The sequence below is a fragment of the Hyperolius riggenbachi genome, chromosome 2, assembly GCF_040937935.1.
Source record: "Hyperolius riggenbachi isolate aHypRig1 chromosome 2, aHypRig1.pri, whole genome shotgun sequence".
In the NCBI taxonomy this organism is placed as follows: domain Eukaryota; kingdom Metazoa; phylum Chordata; class Amphibia; order Anura; family Hyperoliidae; genus Hyperolius; species Hyperolius riggenbachi.
This window is the reverse complement of record NC_090647.1, coordinates 281,165,995-281,192,565: the sequence shown is the minus strand read 5'-3', so window position 1 is coordinate 281,192,565 and position 26,571 is coordinate 281,165,995. Positions and strand designations below refer to the sequence as shown.

Below are 26,571 nucleotides of genomic sequence, written 5' to 3'. Positions count from 1 at the left end.
TCTTCCGATAAGAATTTCTGATTGCTTGAACGATTTTTGTCTAGAACTTGGACCATTAGTGGGCACCTTTACAGTGGCAGTGAAGCATAGTTCAATGTACTGTATGCTTCACTGTATATGTTGCATCGCAGAAAGTAGCCTAATGATAAACAATCAAAGATTCTTTATAGCTACACAAATTCCTGTCATAAGTACTGGTCTGCAGCACTCGGAGGTGAATGAATTGATATACAGCAGCCAGGCACTCTGGGGAGTTCTGTAGGTAGCGATCAACTGTAGAAGCTGCGCTAGTGCGCTGTGTCTGGTGCGTCGGTCTGCTGGATGCTGCATGAACTATTGAACTGAAGATCAGAAGCTGTAGAGCCGCCTCTTCCGTTCTAGGACGGGGCGGACAATGACATTGGCAAGATGGCGACCCACAGTCTGAAGCGTTGTTTGCCTCTTGTGGTTATTTTAGGGTCCACCGGCACCGGGAAATCCAAGCTGGCGGTGCAGCTGGGACGTACATTAGGAGGGGAAATCATAAGTGCAGACTCAATGCAGGTAATGGGCTGGGGTTTGAGGGCACGCCGTACTACGGTCACTAGTTCACGGCTAGTGTGGCATTGCTGCTGTTCTGTGTTTTGTCAATGCTTATTACTTGTTTTGCTTCATTTCTCGCCTAGTTACACTTGACAGGCTCGTGAAAGTAAACGTGCAAAAGTGCCAGCGTGCCATAGCTGAAATATTGTTTTCCTTGATCAATTAGAATGGGATGTTATAGCGACCTTCCTCAGAATATTCTATGAGAGATCTTATATATGCCTTTTGTAAATTATTATATGCTGATGATTGTTTTGGGCTCAACACATTTTTCTGAGTCATTTTAGTAAGTAGACTGTAACGTTTTAATAGCCAGCCCAGGTAGCAAAACAGCTATATTTTGTAAGGTGCCGAATTGGGGATAAAATAAAAGGTATGTGCAGATATACTCGCGGTTTTTGGCTCTGGGAAAAAAATCTCTCTCCACGACCCCCCCCCCCCTCCCCCCCTAATTAAGATCCGGTTCACATCTGTGTGTTTTTACGGAACATAACCGGAACATATATGGAACAGATGTGAAAGGATCCAGTGTTAACCTATTGGACCATTCATATGCGTCCGTTGGGACGTTCCGTTCCCTGGACTAAAGAAATGCAGCAGGCCTTATTTTTCCGGACCGCTCTGCCCCGCGGAACGGAACCGGAAAAAAAATGCTGCTGCATTAGAGCAATGGAAAACGCAACATTTCTTCACACTTGTGAAGAAACGGACTGCTCCACGTGGGATGGGGGGCCGCAAACCTTAGCAGCGGGAGGGTGCAGCAGCCTGGCGGATGGGTGAACAGGCCCGAAATACATAGCTAAAGGCCGGCGGTAGAGGCTTCCGTCGTCTTCCGCATCATGTGACTAGTCATCATGTGTTATGTGACTAGTGTCGTGTGTAATCGCAATGCAAGAAGAGGAAGCATCTGCTGCTGCCATTAGGTATGTATTTGCTCCATCAGTGATCAGATCAGTTTTAACAATCCGTTTGCCAATGTGCACAGAGCCATCCGGATCCGATGAAGCGGAGACCAGATATGCTCACCGGATCCGTTTGGCTCAATATTTCTAATGTGGACCGGGCCTAACAGCAACAGTAGGACGTGCAAGCTATTTGGAGTGCAGGGAGGATGCGGAATTATGGGTAACTAACCCTTATGTCCCCGCCGCACACCTGACCTAATTAATGCTCACTTAAATCACAAATTTGAGTGTTTACACACTCGTTATTACTCGTGAGAGCATCTCTACAGACGACATGAGATATTCACGTTGGCAATGACAGGCCGGGATGGCTGACAGGGTAGAGTGTCAGTTTCCTGGCCAGGAGCTGTTTGTTCCCAAAAGCAGATGCCATCTTAATATAGCTTTAAAATTCCTAAACTTTGGCAGTGATGAAATGGCTTTTATGTTACATATTTTTAGTCATCAACAATGCTACATGCAAGTTAGAGGAGTAGGTTGAATCATAAACTGTGGAGTAAAGCTGAGTACACACGTACGATAACAATCGTTCGAAAACGAACGATAACGACAATCGGACCGATAATCGTGCGTTCCAAATTTTCCAACGATCTTTTTTTGGACGATAATGACCGTTATCGTTCAATCCAACCGATCCAACCCGGCGGATTTTTTCGAAAGATAATCGTTCAATCGTTGCAGTGTGTACAAAGATCGTCCGATAATGATTATCTGTGGAGTAGTACGCATGTTCTTATTGCCTGTCATAACGTCACTCCCGTTTGCGCACGCATTTTTTTATTGTTCGTCGTTCAGTACTTTATACTTATATCGTTCACGTGTGTACACAATCGTTCATTACGAACAATCTTTGCGGTCTAATTTGAATATCGTGTAAACGTCACGAATCGTTCGTAACGAACGATCTTTATCGGACGTGTATACGAACCTTAAGAATCGGATGGTTTTTGAACTCCACAGCTCTGGTTAGCATTACTTGTGTTGTTGCCTGAGTCTTTGTAGCAGATGTTTTCTGGCATCCATGTAATAAAGGTGTCTGAAAGGGCCAAGAGGATTGCCACTAGTAGAATAATGTTAAAATTAGCAATATTCTTCTACTTGATTCTAATTGTAAAATATCAGTAATCTTTATTGATAATTCACTAGGGCCTAACCTAAGCCTGCTCTCACACAGAACACCCCCCCCCCCCCCCCTCTACGGATGCTTAACCCTCCCTCCCGATATAGAATTTTCATAACATAGAATTATTTGCATCTCATTGGCTATCCCTACTAGTGTTGCATCTACTCACTGGGCTTTATTCTTATAGCAAAGATATCTACAGTATTATCTATAAAAGATTTCTGTGTACACAATCAGGTACTGTATGTATCTTTGATTTTAAAAATATGCTGACTGCTTTATTGCAGCTGCACTATTACTACTGTTTTTTTGATTGGTTTATTATTTCATGTTTGTGGATGAAGCACCGTTATTACTATCTGAGAAATAGAATATTTTATAAGATTTTTTTCTTAAAATTACAGTTTACATTTATTAGGAATCAGTAGCTTTATTTTACCACTCTGACGCCAGGTATCTAAAAATTACTCTAACTCCACAGCCGATTCTCAGTTATATGTGTTTTCCTATGCAGAAAACCTGTACACAAACAGACAATTGTGAATCCTGCCAGCAGCCAACTCACCTAATGGTAGCCATACACTGGTCGATTTGCCATCAAATTCGACCAACAGATAGATCCCTCTCTGATCGAATCTGATCAGAGAGGGATCGTATGGCTGCCTTTACTGCAAACAGATTTTGAATCGATTTCAGCATGAAACCGATCACAATATGTGGAGCTGCCGCTGCCCGCCAGCAATACATTACCTGATCTGGCCGGTGCGACTCCCCTGGTCTCTGCTGTCTTCTTCTCCGCGCTGGTCTCCGGTCCAGCTGGCTTGCTTCACTGAACTTCCTGTCCATGGGAAGTTTAAACAGTAGAGGGCGCTCTACTGTTTAAACTTCCTGCCGGGACAGGAAGTTCAGTGAAGCTGGAGCCCGGAGCGGAGAAGAAGACAGCGGAGACCGGGGGAGTCGCACCGGCCGGAACAGGTAATGTATCTCCGCTGTATTGCGTCGGGCATTCGAACACCGCTATCGACGCACTCCCGATCGAGAAAAATGTTCTGCACGGACGGATCGACGGGAACGATTGATTTCGGTCGGAAATTGATCGTTCTGTCAGCGTTTGCATGACCATTTCACAGCAGATTCGATCACAGTCATCGAATCTGCTGTATATCGGTGGGAAAATTGTTAGGTGTATGGGCACCTTTAGAGGAAACACAGCAATAAAATCTGGCAATGCTTATATACGCTTTCCTATACTTAAAGAGAACCCTAGGCTAGGCCTGAACGATTTTAGGAAAAAATTTAATTGAGCGATTTCTGTGCGAAATTGAGATTTCGATTCGATTCACGATTTTCTTCAAATCAAGCTTTGTGCCCCGTCTGTGCCTGTTTGTTTGCCCCTCTGTCCCCCTGTCTCTCTTCCAACACGAGTCCAGCGATGCCCGTCTAACCACTTCGCCTCCTGCAGGCTCTAATGCACAGAATACTTCCTGTATGTCATGTAACATACAGGAACCCGGAGCTTTGACAAGCACAAGAGCTGGAGGACGGACAGCGTTGGACTCATGCGGAAGGTATGTCCAATGCTGCGGGCCGCAAGCGCCGGGACTTTGGGTACGTTTGAAGCCGCTTCTTCAAACTTCCCTATGTGGAAATGACGTGATCACGATAATCGCCGCTTTGACGATTCCGAAATTGTGATCTTGGTGATCACGATTTTGGTTTAAATTCGATTTATCTTTCAGGCCTACCCTAGGCATATGAATGCAAAAAAAAAAATATGCTACTAAACTAACGATTTTCCCGCCGATATACAGCAGATTCGATCACTGTGATCAAATCTGCTGTGAAATAGTTGCGCAAACATCCGAAATCAATCGTTCCCGTCGATCCGTCCGTGCGAAAGATTTTGGTCGATCGCAGGCGGGTCGGGAGTGTGTCAATAGCGGCGTTTGAATGCCCAATGCTAGAGGCAATACATTACCCACTCCGGCCGGCGCGAGTCCCCCTCTGTCCCCGCGGCTTCTTCTCCGCGCTGGGTTCCGGACCGGCTGCAGCTTCATTGAACTTCCTGTCCCGGCAGGAAGTTTAAACAGTAGAGCGCCCTCTACTGTTTAAGCTTCCCGGCCAGGCAGTTCAATGAAGCTGCAGCCGGTCCGGAACTCAGTGCGGAGAAGAAGCCACGGGGACAGAGGGGGACTCGCGCCGGCCGGAGCAGGTAATGTATGTGGGGGGGAGGGCAGCTTCTCAGATTGTGATCGGTTTCATGCTGAAATCGATTCACAATCTGTTTGCAGTAAAGGCAGCCATACGATCCCTCTCAGATCCCTCTCTGATCGAATCTGATCAATCTGTTGGTCGAATCTGATGGCAAATTGACCAGTGTATGGCTACCTTTAGAAGAGGGAAGTCTTTGGATCCTTCAGAGCACCACTGCTGCCTGGGACCCTATGGAAGTTTGCACCCATGTTCCTCTTCATGCAGGATCAGGGCTGTACTATGCCTGTGAAGTCAATGTGTAACTCAGAAATATGACATTTGTTGGTGGCGGCAATGCAGCACAAATATAATGGGAAAGCAAGGAATCCCAGTGGTGCACTTCCTATCCAGCGGGGAGTACGTCACTGGTTGAGGGGGGAGGGGAGGGTGGGGTACCGAGCGAGTGGTGCTATGCATATGACCCTGTCAGTGCACTCTGCTGCAGGGTCCTATGAATCGCTTTTTTGGCACTGCGATGGAGGTATGGTCGCACCTGCATAGTAGCATGCAGTGCCTGTGGAGGAGTTACTGGGCAGGTATGGCTGTACTCATGCAGGTGCAGTACAGTCGTGCTTGTGCATGAAGAGGAGCGTGGCTAAGATATAATGTACAGCAAGCTCTTGCCGGATATTTTCTGAGAGTCTGTGCATGGCAATGGTGGGGGTGAGGAGGACATGGGATGCCTCTGGACTTTCCAGGTGCTTCTTTCTACCTAGTTAAATTTGTAAAAAAAAAAAAAAAAAAAAAAAAAAAAATACACTTTTAAAGTACTCTTTTTGAATCCCGTACGCTAACCCACTGCTAAACCAGTGGCTGGATAGTGTACTGGTTAAGGGCACCGCCTTTGACATGGGAGACCAGGGTTCGAATCCTGGCTAGGTCAAGTACCTATTCAGTAAGGAGTTCAAGGCAAGACTCCCTAACACTGCAGGGTGGCCTCTTGAGCACGTCCCAGTGGCTGCAGCTCTTGAGCGCTTTGAGTCTGACAGGAGAAAAGCGCTATACAAATGTTCGGATTATTATTATTATTATTAAACCGGAAGTGAGCCGCCGGACTACATGTGAGGCTGTCTGTTGGGGAATAATGCTGCAGGAGAGAGCTGTAAGTGTTAAACGACCCGGACACCACCGAGCTACCAGCGGTACAGCATCATAGGAGCTGGTTGTGAGCCCAGTTGGGCATCGGTAGAGGGAGGCTTTCGTGTTGGGCATTGGTAGAGGGAGGCTTTCGTGTTGGGCATCGGTAGAGGGAGGCTTTCGTGTTGGGCATTGGTAGAGGGAGGGTTCTGTGTTAGGCATCAGTAGAGGGGAGGATTCCGTGTTGGGCATCAGTAGAGGGAGGGTTCCGTGTTGGTAATCAGTAGAGGGGTGGGATTTGTGTTGGGCAACGGTAGAGGGAGGGTTCCGTGTTGGGCATTGGTAGAGGGAGGGTTCTGTGTTGGGCATCGGTAGAGGGAGAGTTCCGTATTGGACATCAAGAAGTTTTAAATCAGGATGATACCATTTATTGGCTAACTACAAATGAATAAGAATAAACAAGCTTTCGGCCTTGCAGCCTTCGTTGGGTTTACATCCTGTTAGTTTGCAGGCTGATGGTACAGACAGCTTTATACATGCAACATCAAAAGGGAAAACTGATTTTTTTTCAAGCATAAATACATGTCATTGAGATGCCTTATGTAAAACAGAACATCTTAATGTGGTTGGAGGTTGTTAGCTGAGATAAGGATCCTTGTTTACTCCATGCTCACAGACCGGGGAGTTGAACTGACACAAAGGTATCGTAAATTGTGAGTTCACAAGTTCAGCTATATAGGCTGAGAGAGTCGGTAGAGGGAGGGTTCCGTGTTGGGCATCGGTAGAGGGAGGGTTCCGTGTTGGGCATCGGTAGAGGGAGGGTTCCGTGTTGGGCATCGGTAGAGGGAGGGTTCCGTGTTGGGCATCGGTAGAGGGAGGGTTCCGTGTTGGGCATCGGTAGAGGGAGGGTTCCGTGTTGGGCATCGGAAGAGGAACATTCTGTGTTGGATTAGTAGAGGGGAGGGTTCTGTGTTGAGCATCGCTAGAGGGAGGGTTCTGTGTTGGGCAGCGGTAGAGGGGAGGGTTTTGTGTTGGGCATCGCTAGAGGGAGGGTTCTGTGTTGGGCATTAGTAGAGGGAGGGTACTGTGTGAGAGTAGGGTTATGTTTAGTCATAGTAAAATATCAGTAAATATTACCAATATCTTACTATCAGAAATTCGCTAGCAGAATATCTCCTGCGTAAATCTCCTGCGCCCTTTTTTTTCCAGGCGCCTATTTGCATCTGTTAGCAGAGCAGCTTCCCCCTATAAGTGCTTTCCATCCATCCTTGATTTCCTCACTTCCTCGTCAGACCTATCGATCCCCGTAACACCCGGCATCTGGAGCAGTGGAGAAGATGCCTGGTGCTGCAAGGATCAAAAGGTCTGACGAGAAGGCACTTAGGCCTAGTGCACACCAAAAACCGCTAGCAGATCCGCAAAATGCTAGCAGATTTTGAAACGCTTTTTCTTCTTTTTCTGTAGCGTTTCAGCTAACATTTTGCGGTTTTGTGAAGCGTTTTTGGTGTAGAAGATTTCATGTATTGTTACAGTAAAGCTGTTACTGAACAGCTACTGTAACAAAAACCGCCTGGCAAACCGCTCTGAAGTGCGTTTTTCAGAGCGGTTTGCGTTTTTCCTATAGTTAACATTGAGGCAGAAACGCCTCCGCAATCCAAAATCTGCAGCAGGCCAGGAGTATGCGTTTCTGCAAAACGCCTCCCGCTCTGGTGTGCACCAGCCCATTGAAATACATTACCCAAGCGTATCCGCAGCCGCAAGTGGATCGCAAAACGCAGCTGAACCGCTCTGGTGTGCACTAGGCCTGAAAGAGGAACTCCAGTGAAAATAATGTAATAAAAAAGTGCTTCATTTTTACAACAATTATGTATAAATGATTTAGCATGTGTTTACACTGCAGCGATTTTTTTTTTTTTTTTTTTTATTTATTTATTCCCCCCCCCCCCCCCCCCCCCCCCGTGATCGCGTTTAGCACTGAAACGCGATCGCCGGGCGCCTGAAAATGGTGCAGGTGATGCGTTTGCGTTTCGCGATTTGCCGCGATTAGTGCAAATCTCCCAAGTAAGAACGGGCCCATAGGGTTTAATTACACTAGCGCTTTTAAAAAGCGCTAGCGTTTGAGCGTTTTGCCGAAATCGCCGGCAAAACGCTCAAGTGTGAATGGGCCCTAAAACGGCTGTTATTTCCCACAATGCAACGAGATTCACAGACAGGAAACTGCCAGGACCATGGTCCTCAGTTTCCTATGGGAGGGGTTTCACCACAATATCAGCCATACAGCACCCCCTGATGATCCGTTTGTGAAAAGGAATAGATTTCTCATGTAAAAGGGAGTATCAGCTACTGATTGGGATGAAGTTCAATTCTTGCTCATGGTTTCTCTTGAACCTGTTGCCGACTGCTCCATGCCAATTGGCGTGAGCAGTGCGGCAGCCCCAGGACCGCTCCACGCCCACTGGCGTGAACGGTCTTCTATGGGGCTAGCAGTAGATTGCACGTACGCTGCGCACGCATCTCCTGCTTGGGGGTGGAGCTCTGCCCCATCTTCAGTCTCCGAGCGACAAACGCCTAATTACGCCTAAATACCCCCTACAGCGCTGCGATCAGCAGCAGCGCTGTACTAGGGACAGCCGTATGACACTGAAGCCTATGACAGCCGATCACGCTGATTGGCTGGTGGGGTGAGGGAGGGAGCGGAACAAAAAAAGCTAAATTTATTTAAAAAAAAATAAATTAAAAAAAAATATAGGAGATGAAGTGAAATCTCAACAAAGGGAGCTCAGATGCAATAAAAACATGGTATGGGAAAGGATTAAACAAATCTAAGGTTTCTGTTACGAAAATTTCCCTTAATAAATGCGTGTTTAGTAAAAGGAGCTCTAAGCACAAGAAATAAAGGAAATCTCTCCAAAACAGACAACAATAAGAGGTTGCAACACTTCTCACTCAATACACTAAAATAATAAATACTAAATACTAAAATAATGGCTGATGCACATTATGTTCTTTTCTGATAAATTGATGGATTGAGCTATAATTTCCAGCATGTCCGATCTGCCTCAGATCAAGAAAATGATCAGTTTTGAGCTCAGTACTGCACAAAATCAATCCATCCCAATTGGAAGTAGATCGGACATGCCGGAAATTATCTATTGATCTGTCAATCTGACGGGAAAATTGCGTGGTGCATATAAGCCATTCATTACATGATGTGTCTGCAGTTATATTTAAAGTGGACCTGAACGTTTGCACAGGAGAGAAGGAAAACGGCGAAATCCACCCTCTATGTATTTAGAGAGTTTAGCCTATCTAATTCCACCTCATCTGTGACTAGTCACAAGTGTAGTTTGATCTGTCAGCTGAGGAATCTCAGCAGAACAGTTAATTTGTAAATACTGGTTGTTCTCCCTATTTCTGCTTCAAGTTCTGAGTTCACGTCCGCTATAAAGGGGTACTTAAGCCAGCATTAAAAAAAAAAATCAGTTTTACTTACCTTGGGCTTCTACCAGCCCCCTGCAGCCATCCCGTGCCCTCGCAGTCCCTCACGGTTCCTCCAGTCTCCGCCGCCAGCTAGTTTCATTTTTGCCGACAGTCGTGGTTACGTGTAGCCTTCTTTGCATTCTCGTCCGCCATAGCGTCCTGAGACTGCGCAGGATGCTATTGCAGACAGTAATGTGAAGAAGGCTACGTGTGGCCAGACCTGTCGGCAAAAACGAAACTATCAGGCGGCGGGGGACCAGGGGAGCCATGAGTGACTGCGAGGGCACGGGATGGCTGCAGGGGGCTGGTAGAAGCCCCAGGTAAGTGGTGTTTTTTTTTTCTTTTGGGTTTTTTTTTTTTTTTTTTAATATACTGGCTTTATCTTCCAGAAGGTGGCATCATAGTGATTTGTAGTGATAAGACATGGTCAATGAGGTGCTAAATATTCTGACTTGAGTGTAAATGTACTGCAAATTTGTATGCAGCTTGGAATTACTAGCATGTCATGGGCCATCCCTAGTGGTGACTTTCCATGGAATAATCATTTTATCTCTGTTTTTGTGTCCTAGGTGTACCATGGCCTTGATATCATCACCAATAAAGTGACTGCCGAGGAGCAGAATCTCTGCAAACATCACATGATCAGCTTCGTGGATCCTCTTGTCACCAATTTTACTGTGGTTGATTTTCGGAACAAAGCTGTGGCTTTGATATCCTTTCTGTTATCATAGACTAGGCAGGTTCCTCCTCTCTTTGTTTGTATGTATTATAAAACAGGCTTTACTCCTTAATTCATCACATACATCGAAGATATATTTTCACGTGACAAAATCCCCATTGTTGTGGGAGGAACAAATTATTACATAGAGTCGCTGTTATGGAAAATTTTAGTGGATGTGGTAAGTATGCAATGCTTTTTTGTGTACAAACTCTGGGGAAAGGAAATTGTTTAGCCTGCGGGTTGTTTTCACCTTATAGAAAAGAGGAATTTTCACATTTCAGCACTTCTCCCATTCATTCTCCAATAACTTTATCACAACTTATCCCAACAAAATGACTTGTTTTTTCCACCACCTATTAGGCTTTCTTTGGGTGGTACATTACGCTAAAAATTATTGTATTAAAGGATACTGCAGCCGAAAGGCTGCAGAGAGATAAAACCTGCATTGTGTAGGTAAAGAAGAGTACATACTCACCGCTCCCCTCGCTCCCTGCCGTCGGCTCCCGCTCGCCAGCCACAGCTCCCGGTACTGGCCGACTCTCCTGACCCCTGACCCGGACATACTGTGCCGCACATGCGCAGTATGTCCTGTAATCTTCGCTTCTGGCGTCGCATCATGACGCCAGAAGTACGGACACTCCCCTGCCTCCTGCGTGTGCGCTTCAGCGGCTCCACTATAAAGCTACATGCTGGCTTTATAGTGGAGCCGCTGGAGCGCACACGCAGGTGGCGGGGGAGTGTCCGTACTTCTGGCGTCATGATGCGACGCCAGAAGCGAAGATTACAGAACATACTGCGCATGTGCGGCGCAGTATGTCCGGGTCAGGGGTCAGGAGAGTCGGCCAGTACCGGGAGCTGTGGCTGACGAGCGGGACCTGACGGCAGGGAGCGAGGGGAGCGGTGATTATGTACTTTTCTTTACCTACACAATGCAGGTTTTATCTCTCTGCAGCCTTTCGGCTGCAGTATCCTTTAATGGTGATAACAAGAAAAAAATTGAAAAAAATCATTATTTCTCAGTTTTTGGCCATTATAGTTTTAAAATAAAACTGTGGATAAAAGCCACACATTTTATTTGCCCATTATATCCCTAGTACAATGTATGGGGACAATATTTTATTTGAAAATAAAGGTGCATTTTTTCAGTTTTACATCCATCAGTAATCACATGCACATCAGGTTTCTCCCCAGAATTTTTTTCCAGCCGGGTGGCATGAAAAAGTAGCCGGGTGGTGAAGTAAGGTCATGCTGGGTGGAAAGGGATGGTCACATCGAAGTGGCAAATTTATTTTGGGTCCCAACATAGGCACCTATGTTGAAAGCTGTGATTAGCAGCTACAGCTGGAAATTTGTACATGTCGTAGCAATTTAAGACTAAAACTGAGTACCCAGGAAAAGATAGATCACGGAATTCCATCATGAACAATCGTTGCACGATCTATCTTTGAACATTGGAAGCAGAGTTATGTGACCGACAGGACGCAAGCAATCGTTCAAATGAAACCATGTTTTGCTAAAGTCCATTGACTTTAGTGGAAACTATTGTTTAGTTTGAACAATCATTTCCGTTGTGATCCATCAGAATGTTCTTTTTTTAAAAAGTGAGCATCACGGTTTGTAAGCCATCTGCAACTTGTATAACGAATCTCTATTAAATGATGGTTACGTAATGTCACGCTGTTTAATTTTTATGTGGGTATGGACCTTTTCGACTGAGATGATAACCAATGCCTGCTGTACCAGATTGTTATTAAAGGACTTACGAGGCCAAATAAAAAAAATAAAGTACCTGCATCAAATTTGAATGCACGGAGAACGCCATTCGCTGGAGCTGGCTGCAGCTGCGCAGTCCGCATAGACGTGTGTGCCTCTCCCCCCCCCCCCCCCGATCCACAGGCTATCTCCTGTGCGTGGATCGGGGGGGGGGGGGCCCTAGAGCTGCGCAGCCGCACTCGCGTCTTTGCAGACTGCGCAGCCTGCTCCGGCGACCATTTTATAAGAGGCAAGAGAGCCTGACCAGGGCTGTGGGGTCAGGAGCGGGCCGGGGGGCGATTGAACTGCGCGGATGGCGTCCTCCGTGCATTCAAATTTGAGCTGTGTAAATAGATCGTCACAGGTCAGCAGCAGCCAGTGTGCTTCACCCCTTATGCTTCACCCCTTGTCTGTCTAGCAATTCTCCAATGTTTGCTTTGAAAACAGGAGGCCAACATGTCAGTGGATAATGACAGATAAGATCACTCTAAGGAGCCCCTTGGGAAAGCATCCTCGGTTTCTCCCCTCTCCCACTGCTTTTACAGCCAGGAAAACACACAGACCCAGCAGCTTGGAGCATCGACAGCAGCAGCACATTAGCTGACCCACGCGACAGGGCATGCCCCCCGCTGGTGAAGCTGTAATGTGACTGGCAAACGGGGGTAGTGAGAGGCATACAGTACTTCCCCTGTCCCTCCCTCATATAGCGTCCTTGAGCGACAGCGGGCTGCCTGCAGAAGCAGTTCTGCTGCGGATGGCGGCTGATTGACTACCGGGCGGTCAGGAATTTCAGAAAGTAGCGTGTGTATCAGCGTGTATGCAGAGAGGAGACCAATTGGAACGCAGGGAGGAGAGTTGTATTCAACGCTTCCTGCTCACTCTGCATCTGAGGGGGGAGCACGGAGGGCGGCCCGGGAGAGGAAGGGAGGGAGAGGTGGGGCTGCCCTCCCCGTGGCTCCGGCTCCCCCCTCCATTATGGGGGACAGCTACCTATCTAACCTATGCTGGGGGGCACCTACCTAATCTAACCTCTACTGGGGGGCAGCTACCTATCTAACCTATACTGGGGGGCACCTACCTAATTAACCTATACTGGGGGGCAGCTACCTATCTAACCTATACTGGGGGGCACCTACCTATCTAACCTATACTGGGGGGCAGCTACCTATCTAACCTATACTGGGGGGCAGCTACCTATCTAACCTATACTGGGGGCAGCTACCTATCTAACCTATACTGGGGGGCAGCTACCTATCTAACCTATACTGGGGGGCACCTACCTAATCTAACCTCTACTGGGGGCACCTACCTAATCTAACCTACTGGGGGCAGCTACCTATCTAACCTATACTGGGGGGCAGCTACCTAATCTAACCTATACTGGGGGGCAGCTACCTATCTAACCTATACTGGGCGGCAGCGATCTAATCTAACCTATACTGGGGGCAGCTACCTAATCTAACCTATACTGGGGGGCACCTATTTAATCTAACCTATACTGGGGGGCACCTATCTAATCTAACCTATACTGGTGGCACCTACCTAATCTAACCTATACTGGGGGCACCTACCTATCTAACCTATACTGGGGGGGGGGGGGGCAGCTACCTATCTAACCTATACTGGGGGGCAGCTACCTAATCTAACCTATACTGGGGGGCACCTATCTAATCTAACCTATACTGGGGGCACCTACCTATATAAACTATACTGGAGGGCACCTACCTATATAACCTATACTGGAGGGCACCTATCTAATCTAACCTATACTGGGGGCACCTACCTATATAAACTATACTGGAGGGCACCTACCTATATAACCTATACTGGAGGGCACCTACCTATATAACCTATACTGGGGGGCACCTACCTATATAACCTATACTGGGGGGCACCTACCTATATAACCTATACTGGGGGGCACCTACCTATCTAACCTATACTGGGGGGCACCTACCTATCTAACCTATACTGGGGGGCACCTACCTATCTAACCTATACTGGGGGACAGCTACCTAATCTAACCTATACTGGGGGGCACCTATCTAATCTAGCCTATACTGGGGGGCAGCTACCTAATCTAACCTATACTGGGGGGCAGCTACCTATATAACCTATACTGGGGGCACCTACCTATATAACCTATACTGGGGGGCACCTACCTATATAACCTATACTGGGGGGACCTACCTATATAACCTATACTGGGGGGCACCTATTTAATCTAACCTATACTGGTGGCACCTACCTAATCTAACCTATACTGGGGGCACCTACCTATCTAACCTATACTGGGGGGGGGGGGCAGCTACCTAATCTAACCTATACTGGGGGCACCTACCTATATAACCTATACTGGAGGGCACCAACCTATATAACCTATACTGGAGGGCACCTATCTAATCTAACCTATACTGGGGGCACCTACCTAATCTAACCTATACTGGGGGCACCTACCTATCTAACCTATACTGGGGGGTGGGGGGCAGCTACCTATCTAACCTATACTGGGGGCACCTACCTATATAACCTATACTGGAGGGCACCTACCTATATAACCTATACTGGAGGGCACCTACCTATATAACCTATACTGGAGGGCACCTACCTATATAACCTATACTGGAGGGCACCTACCTATCTAACCTATACTGGGGGGCACCTACCTATCTAACCTATACTGGGGGGCAGCTACCTAATCTAACCTATACTGGGGGGCACCTATCTAATCTAGCCTATACTGGGGGGGCACCTATCTAATCTAGCCTATACTGGGGGGCACCTATCTAATCTAACCTATACTGGGGGCACCTACCTATATAACCTATACTGGGGGCACCTACCTATATAACCTATACTGGGGGGCACCTACCTAATCTAACCTATACTGGGGGGCACCTACCTAATCTAACCTATACTGGGGGGACCTACCTATCTAGCCTATACTGGGGGGCACCTACCTATCTAGCCTATACTGGGCGGCACCTACCTATCTAACCTATACTGGGGGGCACCTACCTATCTAACCTATACTGGGGGGCACCTACCTAATTAACCTATACTGGGGGGCAGCTACCTATCTAACCTTTACTGGGGGCACTTATCTAACCTGTATTGGGGGGCACCTACCTACCTAGCTAGCCTATACAGGTGGCAACTATACTGGCTACCTATATTGGAGGCACCTACCTAACTTACCTATACTGGGGGCACCTACCTATCTAACCTATGCTGGGGGCAACTATTCTGGCTACCTATATTAGAGGCACCCACCTAGCTAACCTGTACTGGGGCACCTACCTATTTTATACCGGGGGCGCCTGCCTATCTAACCTATACTGGGGGCAACTATACTGGCTACCTATACTGGAGGCACCTACATGGCTAACCTATACCGGGGGCAACTATACTGGCTCACCTATGCCTGGGTACCTATTCTTGGCTACCTATACTGGGGGGACCTATACTAAGTGCAACTAGACCTGGCTAACCTATACTGCAGGCACCCATACCTTGCTCCAAGGGGGGGGGGGGGTCGGCGGGGGGACGCAATTTTTACACCCTCGCCCTGGGTGCATTTTAGCCTCGAAACTGCACTGGACATACATATTATTAATAATTTATGCAGGTGTAATTTTACTATATGGCCACAAGATGGCCTTGCGCCTTATTTCCTATAAGCGTACAATAAGTACACCTAATGGGAAGTAATTCATAGCTGTGTTCCTCGAAAGTGACAATGAGATGCCTGCGATCACGGTGGCTTAGAGGGGAGATGAATGAATGGGAACATTCATCTTACGAATGGCGTCGGGAACGGCAGAAACGAGCGAGCGGGAGGCAGCGCGGCTGCACCAATTGAGAATGATCACTGTTTTTGAACAAGAAGTGGGCCGCACTTCTGTGCTATCTGCGTTAATCCCAAAAGGGCAGATGTGTTCCCTATACAGCCTATAGGGTAACGCATCTGCCTTGGGCTCCAGCCAGACCACAGCGGACCATCGGAGTGGACGCTTCACTGGCTGCTCCCATTGGCCACATGTGATTAAGCGCAAGTGGGAATCGAGCCTGAGAGAGGTGTAAGCAGAGGTAAAGGAATGCTATGTTAATTACCACTATCGAAAGCATAAGTGATCATCATCTCCACAGCACCATAAAGATAACCATACATCTACCAATTTTGGCGGTCGATTGACCAAGAGACAGATCTCTCTCTCTCTCTCTCTCTCTCTGATCAAATCTGATCAGAGAAAGATCTGTTGGCCGCCATGAACCACAGGCCAATTCCTGATCAGCATCACATCTTGTGGGAATCAGCCTTGTGACTCCAGTCGCTGTCCGTCCCCTCTGTGTCCCTTGCTGTTATACTTTACCTGTCATGCCGACCGCTAGTGTCCGCTGCTGTGTCTGCTATGCTTCTGCATTTGTGCCCCCACGTGGTTTCCACAGTTGTAGCACGTGGTGGCACATGTCACATGACACACACACCCCATGTGCAATATGCTAATAGTCACTTGGAGACAATGCGGAAGTACGACGGACACTAGCGGGCAGCAAGGCAGGTAAACTATAACTGCACGGGACACTGGGAGGAACAGCGGCCGGAAGGGTTTCATTGCAATCGCGATTAGCACATGCTGTTATTACCGCGCACACAATAGAGCATATCGGCCAGAGATTTTCCAGCATATCTGATACATGCATCCAAATTCGGCCCAAAATTAGTCACATCGTAGACCGGGCATGCTCTTGGTGGCACTGATTTTTATCCAATTCGATAATTATAAAATTGGACGGTCGATCAGCCAAATCTATTAATCTATGGGCATCTTTAGGAGTAACTGTCAGGATAAAATCCATAATCAATTCTCTATTACAAACTGTTAAGTAAAAAAGATGTTAACAAGGCAATTCAAAAGTTTAAAATCAATTTCCTTTTTTTTTCTCTCCCCAATAATGAGTCCCCATACCCCCAGGCTCTTTTCTCGTATGCTTGCCGCATGAGAGAAGTTGTAATGCATACTACTGGTTAAGCCTGATTGTCTGAAGCCTCTGTCCCTCACCTCTGTTCCTCTCTAATTGGCCGCCTGTTTTTGGTTACTTGCAGCTGCTAGGAAGCAGGGAGGGGGGCCAGAAGCTGTCTTCTCTCACTGTCCTCGGCCCCCCTCCTGTTGTGTGCCCCTCTTCGCACTCCTGCCGCATACCCCCCTCACCCCATATCCCCCCTCGCCCTGCATCCCCCCCCTCACATCTCCTCTCCTCCCCGCACTATTACTCAACGAAGCGGGGAGGAATAAAAGTAGTGCGCACAGACTCACCTCCATATGGTTCCACGCGCTCGAGTTCCTGTCTATACACTGCACTACCGCCGGCGGTACTGCAGAGTGTATAGACAGGAACTCCAGTGCCACCATGAGCAGATGAGTCTGCGCCCACTGCCTTTATTCCTCCCCGCTAAGCTCTATAATAGTGTGGGGAAGAAGGAAGATGCAAGGGGGGATGCCGAAGCCTGTGGGACCCAAGATGGCCCCTGCCTTGGACAGAATTCTGGCCATTTCACTATATAAAATACACTGAAATCAAGACGTGGACAGTGCAATACATCTGTTATGCAAGTAGAGCAAGTATGTATCTACTTATATATGTGTTTTTTCCCCCCCTGGCATAATATGGCTAATAGTTGCACTTAAAGAGCTAAGGCCCCACCTGAAAAAGGGTGTTTTGGGTCTTGGGTTTTTTTTTTTTTTTTTCAAAAGATGCTGTTTATTTTTCAGGGATCACAATGTAGAATAACAGCAAGCAGTGAGGGTGATGAAGTACACACTGAAAGTGACAGGAAGTCTGAGCTGGAGAAACTGGATAGCCATGAGCTCCATGAACGTCTCAGAAAGGTGGACCCTGAGATGGCAGCAAAGCTACACCCACATGATAAACGGAAATTGGCAAGGTGAGCACACACAGCCCTGCAGTCCTGCTCAGCCTGTAGAATGTCAGCCTGTGCACACATACCTCAGATGTACAGAGCTATTATCACCCATACTAGTGACACAGCAGGAGATTTTACAGCTGCCAATAGTGTCTGATTTGCATTTGAAGAAATAAGTCCTAGGACACACCGACTAATATCCAATGCAATCACCTGATCAGATTGAAAACCCAAAGTGAATTCTTCTGCAGAATAGGAAACAACTAATTCTTGAATATTTGACTACTAATTGAACATTCACCTATTGTACTGTGTACTTGTATTAACTATTAATTTGTAAAACCAAAACCGGAACAGCTCGAGGGGAATGGTTGGACAGCTTCATGCATATGTTGACATTGATTTGGCATTCCTATCTGATCAACAGTTGGTTTATTGGTGGATGGATGTGATAAAGTGCCCTCAAAATGAGCAGCAAATGTGCCTGTGTGTACCAGGCCTAAATGATACCACGTTGCACATTGCAGCCAATCGCTGTCTTTTTGCGAAATGCAGCTTAGAACATGAACTTTAAGTGTGAGCAGTATTCTCTCTAGGGAAGTTTATAGCCCTCCCCCAAGTATTTGGAGTTATCCCTCTTTGCCCTTAAAGCGGATCCGAGGTGAAAAACTAACTATAAAAAGTAATTTGTCTTTATTTAGTTTAGTTAAGTTTAGATGGTTTACAGAGTAAACTATCAGCAAACAGCTTCATCAGTATATAAATATGTTTTCCTGTTATACAATGAGAGCTGCCATTTTCTGCATGTAATCATTACACAGGTAATCTTATCTTTATGTCCACACCTCAGACTGTGCAAACTCCACTCCCCTACACTCCCCTCTCCCTCCCCTTGCCTCCGAAATCCCGTGCATGCTCAGTGTGTGCTGGGGCTGTCCTGTGTGAAAGGAAGCAGGGTATTGGAACACAAACTGTGGAAGAAGACAGGCATAACTGCAGATACAGCTGTTCCTGGATTTAGATAGATAGATAGATAGATAGATAGATAGATAGATAGATAGATAGATAGATAGATAGATAGATAGATAGATAGATAGATAGATATCTAGATAGATAGATAGATAGATATCTAGATAGATAGATAGATAGATATCTAGATAGATAGATAGATATCTAGATAGATAGATAATATGTGTGTATATAGGGCACCAAAGTGTAGCAGACCTCAGATCAGATATATTTATTTTATTTAATGTATTTATAAAACGCCAACATATTACGCAGCGCTGGACATTAGTTTACAGACAATATTTAGGGGCGACATACAGCAATATAACAATACAGGAATACAAGAAAAACAGATTATGCAGCACAGTATGAGTACAAGGTAATGCTTAGTCAGTCACTGGATGGAAGCATGGAGATTAGGCAAGTCGAGTTCACTCAAATGCATAGCATGGGTTCACAGTAATGGAGGTGCATGATCAGGTAGGACACAAAAGGAGGAGGACCCTGCCCAAAGGTTTACAATCTAGAGGGAGAGGTAGGGACATGAAGGGTAGGGGACCAGAGTTCAGCTGCAAGTTTAAAGCACTTGTAAGGCCCCGTTCACATCTAAAATCGCAAAACCGCCGGCGATTACCGCCAACGTTTTGCGGGAGTGATTTTCCCTCGATTAACGCAGAAAAATCACTGGACACGTGGCGGTTTTGACACGATCGCGATTAGCGGTGCTATGCATGCTAATCGCGATCGCTAATCGCCGGCAAACCGCTGCATGTAACACGTTTGCGGTTATCGCTAACCGCAAACGCGGTAGTGAGAACACTGCCATGTGTTACATGTTGCAGCGGTTTTTGTTTCATTTGTGGCCACCTTAAAGTGGACCTGAACTCTTGCACAGGACAGAAGGACATCATAGAGAAATGCACCTTGTGTGTATTTAGAGAGTTTATTCTGTTTAATTTCCCCTCATCTGTGACTAATCAAAATTGTAATTTGATCTCTCCCCTGTGTCACCTGACTGCCACAGCAGATAAGCTCATTTGAAAGCACGGGATGTTAACAATATGTCTGCTTCAATGTAAGAAGTAGACACTGCAGATTTGTATCAACTGTAACAAAGAAATGTTTTTTCTTTAAAGGTTATTATGCTGTTGCATATCTTTTAGAGCAGAGAGCAAGTTCTGAGTTTAGGTCCGCTTTAAAGGAAACCAGAGATGTGAAATGCTAAACATTTGATACTTACCCGGGGTTCCTCCAGCCCCATAAGCTCGTCTGAGTCCCTCAACGTCCTCATGTGGTCTGCCGTTCAGCCACGGTAATTGCTTCAGTTGCGTCAGTCCGGGTGTACTGCGCATACGCTGCAAGAGGACCGCATATGCGCAGAAGACCTATACTGGCCCGTTACTGGGGCTGATTGCGGCTTAACAGCAGACCACGGCAGGACGCCAAGGGACTCAGATGAGCTTTTGGGGCTGGGGAAAGCCCCGGGTAAGTATCAAATCTTTAGAATGTAACGTCTCTGGTACACTTCAAGGGAAAGCAAAGAGAGAGGGAGAAAGATATCTATAGGGAGAGAGAGAAATATGGGGAAGATAGAAAGAGAGAGAGGAAGTGATGGTTGAGACAGAGATAGGTGGGGAATAGAAGAAAAAATGGGGAAGAGATTTGTTACTGGGAATTACACACACAAAAAAGACTCCCATTCACTTTCACTGCTTCCCATACCTCCAGGTTTCTACTGTCTCTTTGATCTTTTCACTTGTTTTCTGGTATCCTGAGACACGTGGGTTGGAGAGGGTGATGTTCTGACTGACAGCAACACATAATTTGTGTACATGAGGGGCAGCGGAGATAAGAGCAGCGGCACACAGAGGGTCAAAAGTTCAGGTGGAGACAGCGCTGTGTGTCTCCTGCCTAAACACAGTGTAATGTATGATACAGGCTCAGAGGAGAGCACCACGAGGAAAAGCAGCCACACGTCTTTATCCAAGGCAGCTGCTGACTCATTTACAATATACAACTACAGGCTACGTGCTGCTGCTTCCTTACACATTCTACTGGGCAACAGCAGCCAGGGGATTCTGAATCTGCCGGGAAAGGGAGGGGGAGGAACGTGCATGACAACACTGCCGTTCAAGCCTCTGTTCAGTTCTAGTGTTGTCCGGATCATGAACGATTCGGATCTTTGATCCGAATCTATTTAATGAGTCGATCATCCGAATCATCAAAATTAACGATTCGGATCGCAAAAGAGGCGGGGCCAGGAGCGACACGCCCCCTCTCAGCGGGCAGCGGGGTCCTGGAAGCAGAGCTGAGATGGATCGCTCTGTTGGATGGGAGCCACCCTTGCAGGGACAGCAGGTAGATAAGAGAGAGGGGACATGGGTGCCACTGCCAGATATGTGTAGAGCACACATACTGGCTGCAATGCGCTGCTCATTATAGGCTGGCTGTTCCGTAGTTGTACACAGTGAACACATTTGAAGCTTTTGGCTCAGCACAGCTCAGTAACTTTGCAGGCACTGTGATTGCAGGGCAAAATAATCCTCCTGCACTCGGCACTAAACAGCTGCACTTATCTTCTGGGAATGCTTTCCTTCACTGTGTGACGTTTGCATGGAAAGTACACAGATGAGCATATAGGTGAAATAAATACATGTAAAGCATATGATTGCAGCATGTGGGTATTGTGTGCACAAACATTTCTGCTCTCTGCTCGTCCCTCCTCCCTTCTCTGTCCACTCCCTGCCCTCTGTCCATCTTCTCCCCTTCTCTCTGTGTGTCCACCCCCCTCCCCGTCTCCTGTCCACAGCAGGGAAAGACCTGTCCTGCTAGTCATCTCACCCCGAATGCTTCGGTAGTAAAATGATCCGAGATTCGGATCAAAGATCCGGATCTTTTCAATGATCCGATTCGAATCATCCGGATCATTGAAAAGATCCGAACTTCCCATCTCTATTCAGTTCAGCAAAGCTGACAGGAGATGCTGCTCACACAAGTATCGTGTGACTTCAGCAGCCCCTGTCTGGAACGCCCATGCCTCCTCCTAAGCTGGCCCCTTCCCAGAAAGCCGCCTCCTCTCCACAATCAGGTCCCATGATTCAAAGCTGCATGGGACCTGACGCCGAGGCGCTGGGAGACTGGGGGGAGGCGTGGCTTTACCATTTAAAGCAAAATTAGGCATTTTAAATATTAAAAAAAAAAATAAGAAGGGAGAATGCACAATAAGCAGTGTGCAAGGGGCTCATAAATGAGGAGGGCAAAAGTTCGTCTCGGATCCACTTTAAAACAGTAGGAATTCTCCCAGGATAGCTGCTGTTGTTACTGCATGAATACAAGTAGAATCTATCTCTATTTGCCATTGTGGAGGCTATTTGGCAAAACCCACTTCTCCTCAGCCAAGTTTAGTTGCTCTAAACAATTTTTGATTTGAAAGGGAATTCGGCATGATGTGTGTTTCCCCTGCTGTACTAAGCTTTCTTTGCTGACCACTGAGTGATCAATCCTCAGTGTTGCATGTTTTATGTTCCTCTGCAAAAAGTCTTGGACAACACATTGGGAAACTCCTCTCTTCCTTTCAGCCTAATGCTATACAAGACAAGACAAATAACATTTATATTGCGCTTTTCTCCTGGCGGACTCAAAGCGCCAGAGCAGCAGCCACTAGGGCGCGCTCTATAGGCAGTAGCAGTGTTAGGGAGACTTGCCAAAGGTCTCCTACTGAATAGCTGCTGGCTTACTGAACAGGCAGAGCCGAGATTCGAACCCTTGTCTCCTGTGTCAGTGGCAGAGCCCTTAACCATTACACTATCCAGCCACCGTACTCTACTGCTATTCCTGTTGGCCAGTGAGAGACCTGGTTGATGCAGTGAGACCACTCGGTGTCTTGTTCCTGTGCTTGGTCTGCTGGTAGCATCTTGGTGACGGACACCACACAGGACCCCTTTAGAGGTCTTTTGCAGTCCATACGTTGGTGGGTTAGAGCGGTTTTGGCACAACCAAGCCCAACACAAAATTAGGAATGTTTTAATGTTTTGACTGATGCATGTAAAAAAGTATATTTGGAGAACACTAGCAGCGTGGTTTACTTGATAATAGCTGAGACACAGAATATTCTGCACAGCATGAGGTAAATATATGGTGGTAGAGGCATGCAGAAGCCTTGTTACAGTTTAAAGAGTGGAATATCCCGCCTCCACATGTCCAACTCTACCCTGCTTGCAGTTGCTGAAGCTGCCTTCCTGTAACAATGAAACAAGGAATCTTGATCGTTATGTAAACATGTGTGCACTACTTTCCGTAGGCTTTTATGTGCATCTCAAAATCCAGTACTTTACAAATCTGCTTCTGTTCACTGGTTTCCCCTTTGTAGATGCATAGTTGAAAAGCCAGTCTGGTCACATAGTTTCTAGCAAGAGTTGACTTGTTTGAAATCCATGTGGGACATCTTTGTAGTGTACATTTGCACTTCTCCCTTCCCTAGGGCTGCTGGGAGATGTCTGCAGCTTGTATCAGTTGATGCTGATTAGGGGTCAAAGAGCATTCGTTGACGTTCCTTACAAACAGTGACTGACGATGAGCCATTGACAGTATGTCTGCCACACAGGAGCCTTCAAGTTTTTGAGGAGTCTGGTGTCCCCCACACTGAGCATCTTAGAAGGCAGCAAGAAGAGAATGGAGGTGGCCCCTTGGGTGGCGCCTTGAGATATCCAAACCCTTGTATTTTGTGGATCTACTCTGATCAGGAAGGTACGTTTATCTTTCTAATTTCTGTAACTAGTGATGAGCACGATAAAGAAAGTAATGTGAACCATAATTTTAACTCTGACAATGTTTAAAGTAAACCTGAGAGGAGTAAAAAAAACAAAAACACATCTGGGTCTTCCTCCAGCCCCTTTCGGGCTGATTAAACCTTCTCTGTCCTACTGCGCTGCCTGGATCCTCCAGTAGGTGGCCTGGTAACTTCGTAAGTCAGGGCGTACTGTGAATGCGTGACCCTGCCACGCGCGCCCCATCACGCTCCCGTCCCCGAGAGAGTTTGGCACCTGCGCAGTACTACTGCTCAGGCACAGAACATTCCCGGCCACGGAAGCACGCGTACCAGATTGCGCCAACTTGTGAGATTACCAGGCCGCCTAGTGGAGGATCCAGGGCTAAGACGGCGAGGGATCGATCAGCCTGACGGGGGCTGGAGGAAGCTTTTTTTTTTTTTTTTTTTTTTTTTTTCCCTGAAATAAGCATGCAACTAATCTTGTTAAATCTGAGAGTGTCAGAAACTCCTGATCTGCTGCATGCTTGTTCAGGGTCTGTGTGTGTTAGAGGCAGATGTTCAGCAGGACAGCCAGGCAACTGATATTGAGGAAATATTGCAGCATCCATATCTCTCTCATTTCAGGTGTCATTTAAATTACAGGGGCCTGTGCTATCATGTTATTCAAGCCCTAATTACCTTAGATTCTTTAATGGCTGTCCATTTATGGCAGGGCAGGGTTATTTTCTGAGTGTAGATCACAGGATATTTTCTTGCATATTTCTCTGACTTGTGTGGAAAACTGGTAATGCTAAAGGTGGCCATACACTTATATATTTGCAGCAGATTTGACCATCAGATAGATTTCTGTCGGATGCCTGCAAAGTCGAATCTGACAGGAATCTATCTAATGTGTGCCACACACTAGGAACAGGTTTCTAATATATTTTAGGATGAAATCTATTGGAAATCGATCTAAATGCATTATTGAACCATTAGATCCAATGCAACTCTATGGACCATCGATCTGCTGCCAGCAGCAGATGGACCTAGATTTTCCATCCTGTCAGATCAAATCGATCGACATCTTCCACAAATCGATCAATAGATTTGATAGAATCAATATCTGATCGATCAATTCTATAGACTGAAATCGACCATGTATGAGCCCCTTAACTTGGTCATGACAGGGCAGGGAATCCTTATTCTGTCCTCCATAAAATGCCAGCTTGGTCAGGTAAACAAATGACAGTCAGAAGAGGCTAGGACATGCACTTTGTGTGACTACAAGCTTCCACATCCTCAATGGGTGAACTATTTAGGGGTCCTTTGACCTCCTTCTGTAATCCTGTTTGGGAGTTGATTAATTTGAAGATGGAGGAGCCAGCTTCCTGGGAGACTCCACATGCAGGTTAGATGCAGCAAGTACATTTCCTATAGCAGATGTATTTTGAGGCAACTGTCTGTATGCCAGTAACAGATATATTTTGTTTCTCACCATGGCTTTATTGTTACAGCTCTTAATGCCAGGCTGAGTGCCAGAGTTGATGAAATGCTGAACATGGGACTGATTAAGGAGCTACAAGACTTTCACAAGAGCTATAATGAGCAGCTTGTTGCTCAGTCTGGGTAGGTGTAACACCTGGAAAAGACAATGTTTGTGAAAATTATAGATGCTTGGCTATAGGCGTTTAGAGTAATCCAGAGGTGAGGCACAGAGGACAACTATATCTGCAGTGCTGCATACAGCTGTGGAGCTTATTATATATGCTATGGTGCAGACAGAGGAGGATTTCAGTTTGGGGGAAGTGCATTTCCCCTCACTGGGGAACCTGGAGTTTAATGAAGCAAGTAAACAAGCAAGAATCTTGGCAGTCTGGCTAATTTTTTATGTAAAAAAAATAAAATAAAAAATAACTGCTTAAAACGAACGGGAAGTGAGTGGAATATGGAGGTTGACATATTTATTTCCTTTTAAACAATGCACATTACCTGGATGTCTTGCTGATCCTGTGCCTCAAATACTTTAAGCCACAGACCCTGAACAGACATGCAGATCAGGTGTTCTGATCCGATGCCTGTTTCAGGTGTGTGATTGAGACACTGCCACAGCCAAAGAGATCAGCAGGACTGGCAGGCAACTGGTATTTTTTAAAAGGAAATAAAAATGGTAGCCTTCATATCCTTCTCATTTCAGGTTCCATTTATTTAGAGCATACAGGTCAAGCTCCGGCCTGTGGGCCAAATGTGGCCCTCAGAGCAATTAAATTTGGCCCTCAAGTGGTTTACCCACTTTGCATTATGTTTGGCCCACTCTAGACAATCAGGGAAACTATATTGGAGGTGAAGCCCTACATCACCAGGGAAGCCATATTGGGAAGGTAGGGGAAAGCACCAAACACCAGGGAACTGTATAGGGGAGGGAGGACCACTAGACACCAGGGAACTGTATAGGAGAGGGAGGACCACTAGACACCAGGGAACTGTATAGGAGAGGGAGGACCACTAGACACCAGGGAACTGTATAGAGGAGGGAGGACCACTAGACACCAGGGAACTGTATAGAGGAGGGAGGACCACTAGACACCAGGGAACTGTATAGGGGAGGGAGGACCACTAGACACCAGGGAACTGTATAGAGGAGGGAGGACCACTAGACACCAGGGAACTGTATAGGGGAGGGAGGACCCCTAGACACCAGGGAACTGTAGAGGAGATGGAGGAGGGCCATTACACACCTGGGAACTTTATAAGGAAGGAAGGTGGCCAGTAGACATTGAGGTCCACCCGCGACTACGTCCCAGTGTACAATTTCGGCACACTTTGCATTTGAGTTTGACACCCCTGATTTAGAGGCACCAAAACAAACTTGGAGATGGCACCCAATGGCTCAGCAAATATTATTTCATCATTTATTGTATTTATAAAGCACCAACC

General features: G+C 46.6%; 1 protein-coding gene across 1 annotated transcript in view; it reads left to right on the top strand.

The window, feature by feature from the left end:
- Positions 1-385: 385 nt before the first annotated feature.
- TRIT1 (tRNA isopentenyltransferase 1) overlaps positions 386-26,571 on the top strand; it is a 42,824-nt gene continuing 16,638 nt past the window's right edge. The window contains exons 1-6 of the mRNA XM_068265383.1: positions 386-543; positions 10,050-10,192; positions 10,286-10,379; positions 17,728-17,900; positions 23,491-23,633; positions 25,152-25,263. Coding sequence (XP_068121484.1) covers positions 409-543; positions 10,050-10,192; positions 10,286-10,379; positions 17,728-17,900; positions 23,491-23,633; positions 25,152-25,263 — 800 coding nt within the window. The 5' untranslated portion in view covers positions 386-408. The remainder of the gene's footprint in view (positions 544-10,049; positions 10,193-10,285; positions 10,380-17,727; positions 17,901-23,490; positions 23,634-25,151; positions 25,264-26,571) is intronic.